General features: G+C 39.8%; 1 protein-coding gene across 1 annotated transcript in view; it reads right to left on the bottom strand.

Annotated features, from left to right (window-relative positions):
* CCDC191 (coiled-coil domain containing 191) overlaps window positions 1-19,115 on the bottom strand; it is a 108,973-nt gene that overhangs the window by 51,339 nt on the left and 38,519 nt on the right. Inside the window, exon 8 of the mRNA XM_036745835.1 lies at window positions 13,474-13,664. Within this exon, the coding sequence (XP_036601730.1) occupies window positions 13,474-13,664 (191 nt within the window). The remainder of the gene's footprint in view (window positions 1-13,473; window positions 13,665-19,115) is intronic.

The following is a 19,115-nucleotide window of genomic DNA, read 5'->3' as shown; positions in this document are numbered from 1 at the left end:
ATTAATGGATGAGGAAGATCTTATATTCCATTAACATTACACCCATATGAAAAACAATGGACCTGGAAAACAGATTAAAAAGAAATAATTTAAGAACCATTGGCCTAGACTACCTGAAAGCTATAACCAAAAAAAGAGTATGGACATTCAGTAAATCATTAAGGAAATCTACTCAAAACTCTTAGAACCAAAGGGGCCAAATGAAACTAAAAAGACCCCACTGGTCATCTCCTGAAAGAAACTCTAAAATGAAAACTCCCAGGAATGTCACAGCCAAAATCTAGAGCTTCCAGGTCAAAGAAAAAATACTTCAAGAAGCCAGAAAAAAATGAATCCAGGTACCAAGAAGACAGTTGGGATCACATACAATTTAGCAGCTACCACTATAAAGGAGGGAAGAGTATGTAATACAGTATTCTAAAAGGCAAAATATAGAGGTTTACAACTAAGAATAACTTACTCAGAAGTATCCCAGATGAAAAGGTTAGGGCTGAGTAGAAAATATAAAATACAAACATGGGAGTAAAGAGAAACCTAAGAAGTTAAATATAAGCAAGCAATCAAAAAAGACTTTAGAAGGATGAAGTGTCTGCATTCTAATGAGAAAGGGTGGAGACAGTGGTATGCTACAGCCAGCCCAAGCTGGCTCTCAAGGGACTGTTAAATTTTCAGTGTAAGCATTTACACCTTGAAAATGTGCAAATGTTTACAAATCAGGGCTTGATTTATTGGTTTGTTGATTGTTTAAACTTAAAAAGGTGATGGAAAAAATGTTATCTATGCAGATTAAACTGGAAAAATTTGTCATGGATACTTCCCCCCTCCCCTCCCTCAAGAAGCCAGTTGTTAAACATTTATTAGCACAGCCCAGGGTGTAGATGATATAAGCATCCCCTGAGAACCATGATGTTAGCAGGAATCAAAGAGGGAGTCAAATAAGATGAGGGAAGGTATGCATGATTTTTGTTATTTTTTAATTAATTTAAAAGAAGAAAAGAAAGGATATATTAGGGAAGACAAGGGGAGTAATGGGAAAAACTTATCTCACATAATTTGGGGGTATAAGCATTAGTCTATAAAAATGGGGAAGGGGTAAGAGAAGCAGGAGTCACTTGGACCACACTTTGAACTGATTCAGAGTGAAGGAAGCAAGAACCAGGATAACAATTTATTAAAACAGTTTAAAAATGAAGAATTTTGAAAAAATGAAAGATTTCTGATCAACACAATTAAGGTCAACTACAATTCCAGAAGACCTATGATTTAGAATGTTTGCCACTTACTGACATAAGGTAATGGACTAGATTTGTAAGTGGGATATGAATGTTTGGACTTAGCCAATGTGAGAATTTGTTTTATTTGACTGTGCATTTGTTGCAGGGTTTTTTTTCCAATGGGAAGGGAGTAGGGAGGAAAGAGGGTCAAGAGGGTCTCATCGGTTGGGACCCTTGTCGAGAGTCAATGTCAATTAACAATTTAAAAACTGAAGCATAGTAAGATCTTGTATGCTCTCTATTTGTTGAAAAAAGAAAGCTCTATGAAGTTTTCCAAAGGCAACCCTATGTACTCTCCTCTTCCTATTCAATTCTGGGTCCAGATAATTTTCTTTTTACATTGCCCATCCAAGAAATACTGATAAACTAATTTAATGGGCTGCCCACTGAATTGTATATCTTGGCCATGGGCCTTCTTTCTCATTTGAATGTTTTTCCCCATATGGACAGGTAGGCCATTCTCTTCTGAGAATGGTCATGAATTTTATTGAAAAGGCCCCTGAATATCCAGAGACTCAGTGCAATCAACATGATTTCATTCACAAATGGGAACACCTGGAGGATTTCACTGTCTATATAAGGAAACCTTTTTTCATTTGGACTGTACTGTGGACATCCTCATTGAGAATGATGACTACCTTTGTTGAACATACATTGCCCTATTCAATGACTTACTTGTTACTGACAGTAAGAGAAACACTGAACAAAGTTATCTCTGTAGTTAGATCCCTGTACTAAGGAATCTTGTATGATCTTGACATTTTGTTAGAGGACAGCCTTTAAGGCTAAACTCTTTTCTTTACCACATTGGATTTTAAAAATTAACAATTTAAAAACTGAAGCATAGTAAGATCTTGTATGCTCTCTATCTTTCAGTTGTGGGAACATGAAGACATCTTTGGTGGAAATTTGTTTGTTAAAGTCCATCTAGTTCCTTCTTACATTTTCATCAAGGATACCCTCAATGTATTTATAGCTCATTCTTATAAAGATCTTACAGAGATGAAAAGTAAGCAAGTGGGTTAACAGTTATTTGAATTCTCTTGGTTGATTTTTTAAAAAAGCACCAATATTGTTAATATTTCTAGTTATTTAGTACCTTCCTCTTTTTTAAATATCTTCAAAATTGATCCCTTGGTACTTTTAAAATTATACTGTCTCCAACATGACTCTCTTCTGTATGTACTTGGTCCGGTCCAATTGTTCTTCCTGTCTTCCCTTTGTTAGATTTCCACTTCCTCAAACTGGGGTGTTACGATAGCAAAATATGGTGGTTTCAATGTCATGAATGATAAAGATAAGTCACAGTAGAAATAATGGGAGATTATAATAGAAGAGAAGACGGGGCAGGTGAAAGGGAATGACTGAATTTTGCTTTCCTTGGATTTGACTTAAAGAGGGAATAACATACATACTCAATTGGATATCTTACTGTACAGGAAAGCAGGGGGTAAGGAGGCAAAGAGGGGGGATGATAGAAGGGAGGGCAGATTGGGAGAGGAGGTAGTCAAAAGCAAACACTTTTGATAAGGGACAAGGTCAAGGGAGAAAAGTGAATAAAGGAGGACAGGATAGGATGGAGAGAAATATAGTTAAGTCTTTCACAACATGACTATTATGGAAATGTTTTGCATAATGATACATGTGTGGCCTATGTTGAATTGCTTGCCTTCTTAATGAGGGTGGGTGGGAAGGGAAGAAGGGAGAGAATTTGGAACTTAAAGTTCTAAAAACAAATGTTTAAAAAAAAGTTGTTTTTACATGCAACTGGGAAATAAGATATACAGGCAATGGGGTATAGAAATCTATCTTGGCCCACAAGAAAGTAAGGGGAAAGGGGACAGGGTGGGGGGAGTAGGGTGATAGAAGGGAAGGCAGATTGGGGAAAGGGGTAATCAGAATTTATGCCATCTTAGGGTGGGGGGAGGGGAGAGGAGGAAGAAAATTTGTAACTCAAAATCTTGTGGAAATCAATGTTGAAAACTAAAAATATTAAATAAAAAAATGGGAGATGTTTTCTGATTTCTGTATGTTTGTTGTTTTCCTCCAAGTTTCACTCGTAAATGCATTTAGCATGGTCTGTCTTAGTTGGATCTCATGACAAGTCATTAAAAAAGACATTTTGAATGATATCTTTCATTTTTTATGTTAGCTTCCTTTCATACTATATCCCTATGTTCCTGAGAAACACTTCTTTTAACAAAGAATAGAGATGGAAGAAAGTAATTCATCAAAACTAACACACCAAGTAGATCTAACATTATATATACAGTGTTATACAGCCATAGACCCCGGCTTCAGCAATGAAGGGAAAGAATTGCATTTTCATGTGGCTTCTTTGGCACTAAGCTTGGCCATTATAGTTGTTGTTGTTGTTGGTGATGTTTCGACATTTCAGGGGTGTCTGACTCTTCATGATCTCATTTGGGGTTTTCTTGGCAAAGATACTGGAGTGGCTTGTCATTTCCTTCTCCAGTTCATTTCACAGATAAGGAAACTGAGGCAAACAGGGTTAAGTGGCTTACCCAGGGTCACACAGCTAGTAAATATCTGAGACCAGATTTGAACTCAAGAAGATGAGTCTTCCTGACTTCAGGCCCAGCATTCTATCCACTGCACCACCTAACTGCCTTACTATTATAATTACACAATGTTTAGTTTCATTTTTTTCTTTTTTTTCTACACTGTTGTTGGCATCATATATATTATTTTCCTGGTTTTCCTCACTTTACTTTGCATTCGTTCATGTATGTCTTTTCATGTTTCTCTATATTCTTCATATTCATTGTTTCTTATAGCATAAGACTGTTCCATTACAATCATGTACCACAATTTGTTTAGTCATTCCCCATGTACTTTGTTTACAGTTTTTTGCCACTACAAAAAGTGGTATTACATATAAATATTTTGGTGTACACAAGACCTTTCTTTTTATCTTTGACCTCCTTGGTGTATAGAAACATATGGGAGCTTTGGGTCAAAGTGTAAAAACATTTAAATCACTTTCTTAGCAAAATTACAAATTGCTTTCTAGAATTCACAGCTCTACCAACAGTGTATTAACAAGCCTGTTATTTCCACAACCCTTCTAACGCTGAGTATTCATCTTTGCCAATTTGCTTCCCATGTGGTGAAACCTCAGAGTTGTTTTGATTTACATTTATCTTACTAGTGATTTAGAGTAATCTTTCATATGACTATTAATACTCTGCAGTTCCTCTTTTCAGGACTTTTCATTCACATTCTTTTATCAAAATTTATCCATTGGAGAAAGTCTTGCCAAGCCTTCTGCAGATTAATTTTCCCCTCTGTTGCCTTTTGCAATGACCATTCACTATCTGATGAGAAGAGAATATTTATAATCTTCTGCCTTCTTTCTTTGATAACATTTTGCAAGTGAGTTTATATTCTACACTGGTGCCATGCTTGGATTTCTTGGCTCTCTATTTGGTAAGGAGATCAAATATTTATTTGTTGAAGTAGTTTCTGGTCCTTTGGCATCTTTTTGATGGATGACTTGCTTTTATCAGTTAAACTTCTATAGAGAATGATGATAACCTCTCTCAATGTCTTTTATTTTACCCATTTCTCAGTGTTAGTCTCTTATTTTAATAGGACAGGTTGAAGCTACTATCATTGCCTTCTGGTTCTTCTTACATTTACCTTTTTCTTTGGTTTGGTATTGCTCTTGGCTGTCCTCTAACCAGTCAGTGGTATGACTGCACACAGACAACTGATTTGAAAAAAACTTCCACAGCTATAACCAGTCATTTCCTGTCTGTTAAAATAGACTCAATTTCTTTCTTTTTTCTTTCTTTTCTTTTCTTTTTTTTTTTGGTGATGGTATCTGGAGCTCAGCTTGCCCAGCACCTTCTAACTCCTTTCTAGAAGAAAGTATTTATGATATAACCACTCTTAGAAGTCTACCAATCCTTGGCTTCTTTTTCATTTCTCAATGCTGAGCCCTGTTTTCCAAAGTATTTTTTCACTGTGCATCAGTGTGCTTGCAGCACTCGTTTGGAGGGTAATGTCAGGTTGTTCATAGAATTTGTTTCCCTCTTCATCCTTTGCAACATTCATATTGATGAGTAAGTTATAATTATCTCACGGTTATTTTCAAACTTAGGCTCACCATCAATACTATAAGGCAAAAATGACCAGGCATTCCACAAAATGAAGTTTCTATTGCCTTTGGGAACATGATTAAACCAATTCCACCAACTATGTCATTTGACTTTCCAAGAAGTATCTGCAAACACTCTTCCTACTTTCTGTAAGAATTTTGGCTTCATTTATAGTGATACTGTCAATCAGTATTAATTGATAGTTATTTACATGATATTTTCAATTTTACCTGCTTCAGTTCCTTCAGTAATATATTCACCCATGGGACAAGGATATCCCATTTAAAGTGCTAACAGTTAATGTTTATAGAAGGGTGTGATTTTTACCCTCTTCTGCCCCTTATTCTGCCACCATGATTGTAAAAATAGAAGGGGGCTGCACAGAACTGAAGGTCCATTTGGATAGTTCGTTTAATGGGTTGCTGTGATCAAAAAATTCATCACTCAGTGGCCAGCCTAATGATGCTGAGACATTCTGGACTCAGACTCATTCCTCATTTCTTCTTAGTACTGTTCTACAATTTCAAACTGCTGTCAGGCTGAGATTCATGTTTCCTTACATGGTATATTTCTCCTTTCTCTATGGTTCTGGCTGTATACCTGTCTCCTTTCTTTTCCTCTCTTCTTCTTTCCTCTCTTCTCTCCTTTCCTCTCTATATTTTCATGACATTTCAGTTATTTTGGTCTATGGTTCCCCAGTACTGGCTTTTGAGAAGCACTGGGTCATGCAGTAGGCAGTCTGTTGTCAGAATGATGCTCAAGGTAGAATTTCCTAGAGCTTGTGCTCTGCTTCCAAAGCCTTCAAGAATTCAGGCCTACTACCCTCATGCCACAGTGAGGCATCAGAGTAGGACTTTTGTGGAGAAAAGTTACAAGTCATTATAAATACAGAATGTCACAAAGATCACTTATCTTACCCTAGTGAGAGAAAATCATCAATTTCCACAGTATAGTAGCTGTAAGTTTCTCTGTCTGATTAATGTGAAATTTAATTTACATCAATCTGGCTTGGGAAGGGGGAGTGTGAAATTCACCTGATGTGTTAATTTCATATTTTTACAGTAGGAATTGCTGAAAGCAATCTTGGCTATCAGAAGAGGGATCATGTGGACTGTATGAAAAGCAAAAATATTTCTGTAAATAAAAAAGATTAAATTAAACAGCAGGGGAAATGAGTAGAAGGTCCACTCATTAAAAGGGATTGTAGCTCATTTAGTGATGGTTATCTATGGTATTGGAACATCTAAATATATCCACATTTGTCCCTTAGGTGGAGGAAGAAGAAATATGGAGGCTGGAAACCCAGAATAAAGCTGTGTCTCACTCTCTAACCATTTCTAGGCAACATGGGGTACCTTCTGAACTTAACATTTCCCATCTGCAAAGCAACCACCCTCCTGACTAGCCACACTTGAAAAGACTGCTGTCATAACTATAATTTATTCAAAGCAGGTAGTCTAAAAAGAAATAGACTCTTGCACAGTATCCTGAAGATTAATAACTATTCAGGGATCGAATATTTCTCCCCCAAATACCCTGACCCAGTGCTTCTCAAAAGCCAGTACTGGGGAACCATAGACCAAAATAACTGAGCTGATCACAAATGTCATGAAACTATAGAGAGGAAAGGAGAGAAGAGAGGAAAGAAGAAGAGAGGAGAGGAATGGAGACAGACATGCAGCCAGAAACATAGAAAAAGGAGAAACATACCATGTAAGGAAACCAGAATCTCAGCCTGATGACAGTTTGAAATTCTAGAACAGCACTAATGACAAATGAGCAATCTATACAGATGTTGGGAATCAGGGGATCTGGGTTCTAGTCTAGCTCACCTTGTAAAATTTGGGGCAAATCACTGAACTCTGAATTTCAAGCTTTTCAACTTGAAAAGCATTACTATGATACCTCCCTTGTCTACCTCACAGGACTGTTCTGAGGACCAAGTGAGGTAATACACACACACAGGCACGTATACATGTATATATGTGTGTATACACACATACATATGTATATATGCGTGTATACACACATACATGTATATATGTATGCCTATACAAACACATACATACATACATACACACATGCATATACCCTCTATACATTAAAGCACTATACAAATGAAAGGAATTATTTTTATTGTAATCCTGGTAAAATCTGCTGAATAACCAAGATAAATTGTGGACATTTTAAATGGAAATTAGAAATGATAAGTAAGGCTGAAAACGGCAAGCATATCATTTGATGTGATGCCTTACTGAAATCTGGATCCAGGTCTGTCTACCTAGACTAACTCCTAGACTTTGAACAATCAAGTTTGGAGGCAATATATAAGCTAATAAAAACTGGTGGAAATTCAGTAATACACAGGTAATCCACAAGAAGAAAGTGTCAAGTATAAAGATGCAATATTTTTAAAGATTAATGTTTTAATGCATATCAGGATATAGAAACTGTGCTCTTCCTGCCTCCTGTATGTAACTGTGGGCTCACTGTGGAATTATAAGACACACATGTCTATTTGTGGGGATCTAAATTATTGGAGATCAAAGAAGCTGTAGGTATCCAAAAGGAAATTCTGAAACAGATAGTAGAGCACAGTGTCTTACACACAGTAGGTTCTCAATAAATATTTGTGGAATGAATAAGTGAATGGATGACTATGATCATAAATAGGTTCAGTAACAATTCAGACCCAACCTACCTTTTGATTCAATGTGACATTTGTTCAAGTGTCTATCATGTGCAAGGTCTGCTAGGGACGGGGATACAAGAATAAAAACAACTTTTTCTCTGGGGTCAGACTGGTTTACTCACTGTCCTCCAAACATGTCTGTCATATCCTTTTCAGAGTTCCCTTTTGCTCAATGTGTCGGTTCCCTCTTCCCTCTCAAGTGCTTTGGATAAGAATACCTACGCAAATTCTGCCTATCCTTCTGGGCCTAGTTCAAGTCCCACAAAAACTGCAGTATCATTAGAATCCATGATTATCTCTCTAGCTCTGAACTCCCCCAGCTCTTACTGCCTCTGCCTCACATTTGGCACTTAGCACATAAAGCCTCCCCTTGTTAACTTTTCCTGCGTTCTGGTCTTATCTCCACAACCAGATTGTAAACTCCTCAAGGGGAGGCAGCTTGTCTTAAACTTCCTGTGTCCTCCAGAGCAGTGAGCACAAGACTTTACACAGAGAAGATGATCAAGATCTTCTGATCAGCAGAATCCAAATGTTCCCAAGATAACACCTGGTTCTCATCCAAAAACATGCAACAAAAATTAAATAGTGAACTGAGACTGAAGGTCATTTGAGCTCACTGATTAAAAAAAACTTTTAGGGGGCATATGTCAATTGAAAACCACCTCATTAATTCATTCATTCAACTAGCCTACAACCATTTACTAGAATTTATTAAAAACTAGTTCAAAATAAAACCTGTGCTGCTGATTTGTTTTTCCCTCTAATAAAGGAAGCCAGCAGGTAGAAATAATGAGCATCTGGGAGACCTGGCTTCCTGTTACTCCCTTTTGTCTAGGCAAATTGGGCCTTATGTCTAGGCAGTTACTATGGCCCTTATTCCCCATAATTATCTTCACTCTCTCCAGCATCTTCCACCTTTTTCTCCCCAATTAGGTTTTTACCCTTCAGCCTCCAAACACACATAGATCTTTACCTATCTTAAAAAGAAAAAATGAACCCTTCACTTGACCCCAGTTCTATTTATCTATATTTATTTATCTACTTTCACAGCCAAGATTCTCAACAAAGGTATCTATACATGATGCTCCTGCTTCCTTCCCTACTTTCTCTCATCCCCTTCTGTTGTTCAGTCATTTCAATCATGTCCAACTCTTTGTGAACCTGTTTGGAGTTTTCTTGGCGAGGGTATAAAGTGGTTTGCCTTTTTCTTCTCCAGCTCATTTTCTGGATGAAGAACTGGAGCAAACAGGGTTAAGTGACTTGCCCAAGGTCACACAGCAAGAAGTGTCCAAGGCCAGATTTGAACTCAGGAAGATGAGTCTTCCTGACTCCAGGCCCAGCGCTCTATCCACTCTCACCCCTTACAATCTGGCTTCTGTCCCTTGTGTTCTAAGATAACTCTTTCAAAAGTCACCAGTGTTCTAATCACCTGCTTTTGACCATTTCAGTAGCTCCCTAGTCTGTCTCCCTGTTTCCAGTCTCTTCCCTCTCCAATCCATCTTCCACACAGCTGTCACTGATATTCTTAAATGCTCATGTAGCATGAATAACTTCCTATCACCTCTAGGAAAAATGACCAACTGCTCTTTCTTTACAATGGGGGATTGATGGCACATCTCTCCCACACAGCACTCTGAATGCTAGCCAAATTGTCCTATGGACCTCATGAACATTTCCACGCGTTGGCACAGGCTGTGCCTTCAACCCTCCCTTGAGCTGCTGCTCCCCCATTCTCCATTCCTCCTCATCGTCACCTCCTAAAATCTTGGGCTTCCATCAAAATATAGCTCGGATCTTACCTTCTACTTGAAGTCTTTCTTGACACCCTCAGTCATCTTCCCGTCTTTCCTCTCCAGGCAGCCCACATCCAAGAAACCACCAAGTTCTATTGACTATTCCTTCATAGCACGGCTCAAATCCAGCCCATCTGTCCCATTCTCACAGCCACCCTTATTATACAGATATTTACTACTTATAATCTCAGACCCAAACCATTACAAGAGCTCCCTTACTAGTTTCCTGCCTCCAAGCTTTTTCTCCCTCCCATCTCTCCTCTACCCTGCTCCAGGTTAATTTTCCTAAAGCAGCACTTTGGTTCTATGATTTTCCTGCTCCAAACTCAATAGCTCTTAACTGCCTGAAGTCTAAATTTAAAGCTTAACATGTATGGGACCAACCAACCTTTCTGGCATTCTTTCTTCCCTGTGTAAACCCTAGACTCCAGCCTAACTAGCCTATTTTTGTCCCGCAGAACCCTTTCTTCTTTTCTGCTTCTGTATTTTTGCTCTTGCTACTCCCTTCCCCCATTTGAAATGATTTTGCACCCAATGAACTCGCACCTTAGTCTTGAAGGTCTTTCTCTAAGTCCACTTCCCTCAGGAAGTCTTTCACTGAAGAAATCTTTCCCTTTCCTCTGTCCTCCTATAGTGCTTTAATAGCACTCTATTATTCACATGGTTGGTATTGTTGTTCGGTTGTTTCTCCGCCATGTTCAACTCTCAGTGATCCCATTTGGAGTTTTCTTGGAAGTGATACTGGAGAGGTTTACCATTTCCATTTCCAGCTCAATTTACAGTTGAGGAACAAAAGGCAAACAGAGTTCAGTGACTTGCCCAGGGTCCCACAGCTAGTTAGTGTCTCAGTCCAGATTGGCACTCAGGAATATGGGTCTGCCTGATTCCACATCTGGCACTCTATCCATGGTACCACCTGGCTTCCCTAGTTCACGTGGTAATGATTAATCAATCATCGAGCATTTAGTAAGTACCTATCATCTGCCAGGCAACATTCCAGGAGCTGAGGATGCAGAGATAAAAATGAAACAGTCCCTGCTCTCAAAGACCTTACACTGTAGAAGGAGGAGATATCACATGTATACAAGAGCATATATGAAATGAATAATTACAGGATAATTCGAAAAAGGCACTAGTAGATGGAAGGATCCAGAAAAGGCTCTCATTGCAGGTAGCTCCTAAGCTAAGCTTTGAAGGAAATTAGGCCTCCATAGGAGGATAGACTATATTAGAAGCATGGGGGACAGCTGGTACAAAGATCCAGAGATGGGAAATGGTCTGAAGTGGATGAAGGGGAATGATGTATAATAAACCTGGATAGGCAGGTTGGAGCTAGGTTGTGAAGGGACTTCAGCGTTAAGCAGAGGGGTCTGTATTTGTTCCTAGAGGTCAGAAGGAGCTACCTGGAGGTACTCAGAAGCTGTCTGGAGGATGGACTGGAGAGGGTAGAGACTTGAGGCAGGGAGCCTACATATACAATAGGGCCCCATATACTTGTAATCAAGTAGATCACGAGCTCCCGAAGGATAGTAAAGTATTTTCTACTTCTTTATATTTCTTCCTGAGAGCCTGGTATAGTGCCTTGCATGTTGCAGTTGAAGCTTAACTGATATTTGTTGAACAAATGAATGAATGAATGAATGACAAGATTTAAAGGATTCCGAAAGTCCTACTTGACCCCAAACATGTTCCTCAGCCTGTCAATATCTGCAATCACATGATTCAACCTTTGGTTAAGGCACTGTATCCAAAAAAACCTTATTAAGCTGCAAATATGTTACTGGGGAAGGGGCACATGTCAACCACAATGATTACATTAGCAGAGCACCAAACCATGAAGGACTCAAGACAAACTAACTTTGATGGGAGTGGTAGGGAAGGTTAAGAATACTGATCATAAGTGAAGGAGTGGTCAGGTTTAGAAGTCCAGAGCACCTACTGGGGTCAGGGGCTGGTGACAGTGGTGAGGGAGAAATGAACATAAAGGTCCAGGACCACTAAAGTGGGAAAGCAGGCTATGCAAAGACATGATGAATAACGTTAAAGACAAGCTTTGTTTTTTCATAGTTTTATCTAGGTTTGGCTGTCACACTAGGAAGGGAAGAGGGCAAATCTGAAGCATTTTCAATAAGAGGGGTCCTAGGGGATTCCAAAATAGAATATTATCACCAGCTTCAAGGGACAATTCTAATTCTCTGGTTGTACTAGAATCTGGTTATTTGAACACTAGTTGCAATAGCCTTTTTGTTAAAAATAGGAAGTTTTATTTCACAAATCTCATTGCCATGAATACTCTTAGAACAAAAAGTTCAACTCAATTCATTTAAAAAATGTCTAAGTTTAAGTTACTATTCAAGTACATGAACTAGGTACTGGGTATACAAAGATTAAAAAAAAGGAATGTTTGCTTCAAAGAGTTTACAATCTCAAAAGGGAAAAGTGATAATAGTGTGATGATGATAGAACTTGAAATATGATTAAATGGAGAGGTCACAGTGGCATTCAAGAAAGGAAGGAACACTCTTAGCCTGGAGGTGGGCAGCATCAAGGAAGAATTCACTGAGAAGATGGTACCTGAACTGGACCATGAAGGAAGAGAAGGAAGAAGTTCTTGCAAATAACAGGGGCCTCAAACACACTTTGCTCTTTTCTGTTTCTGTGCTCTTGCCATGCCCTTCCAAATGCCATTTTGAAATGACCTTCCCATCTCTACCTAATGAAATCCTACACCATCCTTGGAGATTTCCAATCCCACTTCCCTCATGAAGCTGTTTTCCTCTAATTGTATAGCTTCATGGAGTCAGGTGAGGACATAACAAAATTAGGGAAGAGTAAGTAGTTCAGTTTGACTTCCGAGTAGAATTCCTAAAGGTGAACAGTGGGAAATGAGGCTGAAAAGATGGGAGGGAGCCAGACTGTGAAAAGTTTTACATGCCAGGTCAGGATCACAGAATTGTGGAGTTGGTAGGGAGATCATCTACACAGAAATCCTCTCTACAATATTCTGATGAGGAGTCTCTCAACCTCTGTTAGTGATGGGTACTTGAGGCGATTCCTGTTTTTTGGAAGACTTTAACTGTTAGTTCTCACCATACCCAGAACGGCATTTTCCTCCTCAATTCTACCTTTCAGAATCCTTACTTTCCTTCAGTGGTCAAATGAAGTGCCATCTTCTGTGGAAAGCTTTCTCTGAAACCCCCAGTGGCCAGTACCTACTACATACAGCTTTGGGTAACCTTTTTTTTTTCTTATTTGTATTCACCAGGCATTCTGCCTATAGAATGTAAGGTCCCTGAAGGAAGAGATTATTCTTAATTTTTGTCTTTCTATCCCTAGCACTTACTACAATGGTAAGGGTTTTGTGCATTAAACTGAACTGTTGAATCTGCCCAACAGACCTGGAGTTGGGAAGAACCGGGTTCCAGTCCTGGCCCTGCCATTTACTACCTGTGTGACTTTGGGGAAGTCACTGTGCCTCTCTAGGCCTTTGTCTTTCATCTGTAAAATAAGGAGATTGGACTAGATGGACCTAGATTGTCCCTTTCATCTCAAAATCTATGATCTTCCAGAAAAAGTCTGAATGTTCGCACCTGACTTGTTCCTTAACAGAAGCCTCCATGGCTTGAGTCTCCCGTGCCATCTTCTGACTTCTTGTGTAGTCCCTCCAGGCTTGTAGGAACTTCATCTGACATTTCCAATCTGCTATGGCCTCAGCTTTCTTCATCTTAAATTTGTGTTCGAAAACCCCCTTTTTCCAGGCAAAGAAATATTTTTGAAGGCACTGCATTGAAAACATTCAGAAAACAACCACATTTCAGGGTTAAGGAGAATTTCAAAAAAATCTTTGTGTGCATGTACATGTACACACACATGTATACCCATGCTCTCTCTCTCTCTTTCTCTGTCTCTCTCTGTAACTATTCAATATTCTCTCTGGACTTTTTTTCTAATCATTTTCATGGAACACCTTCACGCTAGAAGGCAGAGAAAGAACAATCACAAGCCAAAATTTGTCCTATGACTTTGATAGTTTCTGTTATGAATTATACTATAACTTCTAGTTCTCACTGAGACAGATAGGTAGAGAACTGCTTATGGAATGTTCTCAGGGGCACTAAAAAAGTCTGCCTCTCATAAACTCGTTTCCTTATGAGTCAGCTTTAATGTTTGAGATTCTTATCACTAGATTCATCTTGTGGAGGGGGTATTAGATTTAGAATTGGGCAACCCAAGTTCTGGTCTTGGCTTTTCCAATTACTAGCCATGTGATCTTGAATAAATCACTTAACCACTGTGACTCTCAGTTTATTCATCAGCAAAAAGATGATAATGTACTTATGTTATGGGGTTGTGGGGGAATAGCTTTATGAATTGTAGAGCACCATATATACCATATATACTGGTATAGCAGGAAGCGTATGGGATTTGGATTCAGAGAAGCTGTGAGGACCTATATTCTATGACTTTGTGCCAGGAGTAAGGTACTACAAGTCTAAGTTGGGTTTGTCTGAGCATGCCCAGTTTGCCTAACATGGTGGCCTACTATGTGAGTGGGGGTAACCCCCTTTGATTGGCTGCCTGCATCTTTAAAGTGAATGAGACCGAGCCAGTTCTCCTTTTTTTTGACCACTCTTTTGGACCTCTCCTTCCTGCTGTGTCCATGATGTAGACAACGTGTGATGGAATCCCAATAGAGCTTCCCCCAGCCACAATATTCTAACTTCCTTACAGGCCCCGCTGAACAGCAGGCCCACTGCCCCTACCTAGCCATTCATTACCCCTACACACACACACACTCAATATTTTAACTTTTCCATATATGCCTCACTGCTCACTAGAACAACAGGCGTGTCCAGGAACTCATAGTTCTCACAGAACAGCAGGCATATCTATGTGGTGGGATCTCAGCCACTGCCTCTAGCTAGCCACTTCCCCCAAAACCCATTCCTTATATTTCCCAGAAACAGCAGGTGTGTCCATGCACTCAACTACAACCACATCCATCTAGTCTCAGACAGGACCACAGAAATCAGCCAATCAGAAAGCAGCACCACCAGGATGCCCAAGAAGGATGTGGACCCCAAAACAATAGAAGGGACTTTCCCTAAGTAGACACCTGCGTGGTAATAGTAAAGAACTGACCTGGAGTAAACTTATGATGTAGAGAGGCTTATCATAATGTCATTATCATACATACACATCCCCCAAACAGGTTTTTCTGTATGCATTGTGGGTAATCGCATGCATAGTTCCACTGTGGCTGGGACCCCTCCTCTACTACCTAATCCCTTAACAAACTCCTCCTGCCTTTTTAATATTAATCATATTCCTATATTCTATGTAAATTTTGACTGTGTAATCAGCATCTTTACCCTATAAAAATCCATCTTGCTTTCTGTGAAGTTGCTGGTTCCTCTTGGAACTTAGCCTGCTCCATGAGAGGCATCAATCTCAATGAACGCCTATACTTGGATTAGAGGTGGTCTGACTGAATTCTTTGAGATGGTTCCATTGCAACATATCATGAACCCCCAAAAGTTTCTGGCATCCCTGGGTGGGCAGAGACTAAACCTCAACACATGAACTGAACTGGCGAGAAGGGAAGGAGTTCCTTCCCCTGTTCTCCCTCTTTTACCTCAGCTCTGAGAAATGAGCCTAAGGCCATTTGCTTCTGTTCTGTATGGCCTGTCCTCTTCAGTTTCAGACACTAGGGGTGATCCTCACGGGAATGAAGAGTTCAATTCGTGACAATGACCTTGAAGCTAGAATTGCAGGTGGAATGGTGCAAGCAGCCTGTCCAGCATAAAATCTCTGAGAATCTTGGGTACCTGGGACATGAGTCCAGGGTGGGTCTTGGATTTGGAATCGGGACCATGCTATAGAGAAACCAAGCTAAGCTATGAATCTAATCACCAACCCTTCCTAAGAGACTAAGGAAACATGTGGAGAAGGGGATTATGCCTCCCATCTGTTGGGGGTATGTTTGTATATTTGTGATTATGCCTTTTCAAATAAATGTTTCTGTGTGAAATCTAATCTGTTAGTGATGAAATGGAACTGTGGTACAGAGGACCACCCCCTACAATGGAGGAAATACCATCAGTGGGGACCGGCACCATTTGCATAGAGCCTAAACATCCACCCCAAACCCCTTAAGGCCTACTGGAGAACCCTGAGGGAGTGGTGAAATTCAACCTACCTGGCATGCGGGCAGTGAGGGCCAGGGTGATCAGTGCTGCAAAAGTATTATACCCATATGATGGACGAAGAAACTGAGGCTCAGCTAGATTATGTAATTTGCCCACGATAAGTACAGGAACTAGATTCAAATCCAGGTTTCTAGGATCTATGCCAAGCTCATGCTTTATTATTATTATTATTATTATTATTATTTTTCAGTAAGCAAGACTCACCAAGAATGAAACAAAAGCATTTTCTTGATTTCCTAAAACCATTAAATTATTTTGGAATAATTTTTTTTTCAGGCTGAGTTTATATGCCTTTAGAAGAAAGGAAAATGGAAGGAATTAGAAAGGGCTCCCTCCCTTAATCCCTTTTCCAAGGAAAAAGATGGATAGGTCTATGTTCTGCTGAGGAAAGAGGAAAGCGAGAGGAACTGACGGACTTTCACGGCCTCTTTCTTTTTCTTGTTCCAAAGGTTCGCTTATGAGACACTCTCCTATTTGTTTCTCTTCCTCAGGTTTCCTTTTCAGAACTGCAATAAACGATGCTTTATGCTGTGTGTTTGCCTTGACTCACTCGGGTGTCTACCTCGTGTCTTTTCAGAACAAGGGCTCTCCTTCACTATGGTAAGCACTGCTCCACCCAAGAGCACAGACTGAAAACTTCATTTGTAAAACACCACATACAGTTAGTTATGTCTACTCTTTCACTCAGTTCTTTGATTCTCTTGGCTTTTAAAAACGCTTCTACTTCCTTTTTTTTTTTTAATTTTCCCAGCAGCCATCATCTCTATAACATCACAGCTGTGCAAATGATTATGGCTTGATATGTGTGAATAAAGAGCAGGCAAACTTGTGGGAAGAAACGTTTCTAAGTTTATGACCACGGTATTTAAAAGGAAGAAAAGAAATCGCAAAAAGAAGGCTGTTCAGATGGAGAATGATTTCTAAGTGGGATGTTTTCCCCCCTTTTGAGATCTTCCATGAGACATCTTTTGGTCTTTTAAAGATTCCACTCAAGAGAACATATGACAGCTTACCCTGCTAAATTTATTACATGCACTGGAGTTGCCCTCATTCTGTTGGCAAGAGAAGCTCTTTCCTGAAGTGTAATCACACTGCTGTCACTAGAAATGATTGACGTGAGATAGAACAGCAATTTGCCATCTAATCGGCGTGGTAATTCTAACCCTGTCACTAGAGATGCTTAGTCTGATTAATGAAGTGGGTAACTCATCAGAATTCCTTAGCTATTTCCCTTTTGTCTCAGAGCTCAGTAGTAATTGCATAAAAATTCTCAGTCATGGAAAGATAAACAATGAATTGTAAAGAGGACAAAAATGTCAACAAGTTTACAACGTATTTTTGCCAAACAGAACTATGTGTGGTGCAACTAGTGGTCTTACAGGGTGGGTAAAGGTCTTTTTTTCTTATTCTTTTTTTTCTAGTCTGGACCTTCCCTGCTGCCCATAAATATGCCCAGATCTTCCTGATCATTAAGAAGTCCTTTCTGCCTATCACGTTATATGTCTCCTTCTTTTCTCAGCAAAAATCCCAGTCAACTTCATCTTCTCTCATCCTTTCCTTCTCAGCTTTTCACAATTTAGCTTCGAACTTCACTGAAACTGAAACTCAGTTTCTAAAGTTTCCAATGACATCAATTTCCAAACTGAATGGCCTTTTCTCATTCCTCTTCCTTCCTGATCCTTATGTAATGATCACACTCTTGGTAACTCCTCTTTGGCCCTTTGCAACTCTGCTCTCTCTTGGTTACCCTACATTCCCGACTACTAAGAAGTCTCCATTGTTGGATCATCCTGCCCACTAACTGGGTGTTTCCCAAGGCTTGGGCCTGGACCCTCTCTCTACACTCTCACCTGGCAACTTCATCAATGCCTTTAACTAACAACTCCATGCAGATGACTTGCAGATCTGTATTATCCAGTCCTAGCCTCCAATTTCACACATCACCAGCTCTCTACCAGGTATTTCAGATTAGATATCCTGTAGGCACCTCAAACTCAACATGTCCAAAATAGAACTCACTACCTTTCCTTCCAAACCCACTCTTCTTCCAAATTTTCCTATTTCTATAGCAGTCACGGCCATCTTCCCTGTCACCCAGATTCACCATCTCTGGGTCATCCTCAATTCCTCACTCTCCCTTACCAACACATTGAATCATTTGCCAAATCTTGTTGCTTCTAACTGCCCAACTTCACCTGTGTCTGTTCCCTTCTCTCCACTCACACATCCACCACCCTACTTTGGGTCCTCATAGCCTCTCACCTGAACTATTGCCACGGCCTCCTGACTGGTCTCCTTGCCCCAGGTTCCTCCCCACTCTACTCTATCCTTCACGTAGCTGCCCAAGTGATTTTCCTAAAGGACAGTTCTAATTATGACATTCTATTAGTCAACAAACTCCAAGGGCTCCTCATTAACTCCAAGAGTAAATCACAAACTCCTTTTTATTTTTTTGTGATTTAAAAACCATCACCCCTTGGCCCTAGGCTGCCTTTCCTGCCATATTATAGGCTGCCTTCACTCTATGGCGCACCCAGACAGCACTTACTGCTCCTTACACATGGCATTCTGTTTTCCATCCCTATGTCTTTGTCCTGGTTGCCCCTGGGTCTGGAATGCCCTCCTCCCTTACCTCCACCTCTTAGAATCACAAATTTCCTAAAGGTCCAAGCACCATCTTCTGCATGAAGACTTGTAACAACAACGTTGCTAAACAAAGACGAATAACACCAGCACACAGGAGGGCTGCTAGCACAGGTTCTTTGATCTGCTTTTCTAAGGAAAGCAACTTTAAGGGGTTAACAATCTCACTTTAATCAAACATACATATATCATTCACTTGGTTCAGGGGGAAAAGCCAGCACCCTGAACTTCAGAGCAAATACAAACAGAGACAATACAATATAAACAGATCAAATAACACAAACCAGTAGACAGGCTTCTAGCTTTCTGTCCAACATCTCAGTATATAGTTACCAGGGAAGCACCAACATCTAGGTTTTTCCAGGCGATGGCGGGGGCGG

Source organism: Trichosurus vulpecula, chromosome 2 (genome assembly GCF_011100635.1).
Source record: "Trichosurus vulpecula isolate mTriVul1 chromosome 2, mTriVul1.pri, whole genome shotgun sequence".
In the NCBI taxonomy this organism is placed as follows: Eukaryota; Metazoa; Chordata; class Mammalia; order Diprotodontia; family Phalangeridae; genus Trichosurus; species Trichosurus vulpecula.
Note: the sequence above shows the minus strand (reverse complement) of the source record. Positions and strands in the feature narration are given on the sequence as shown.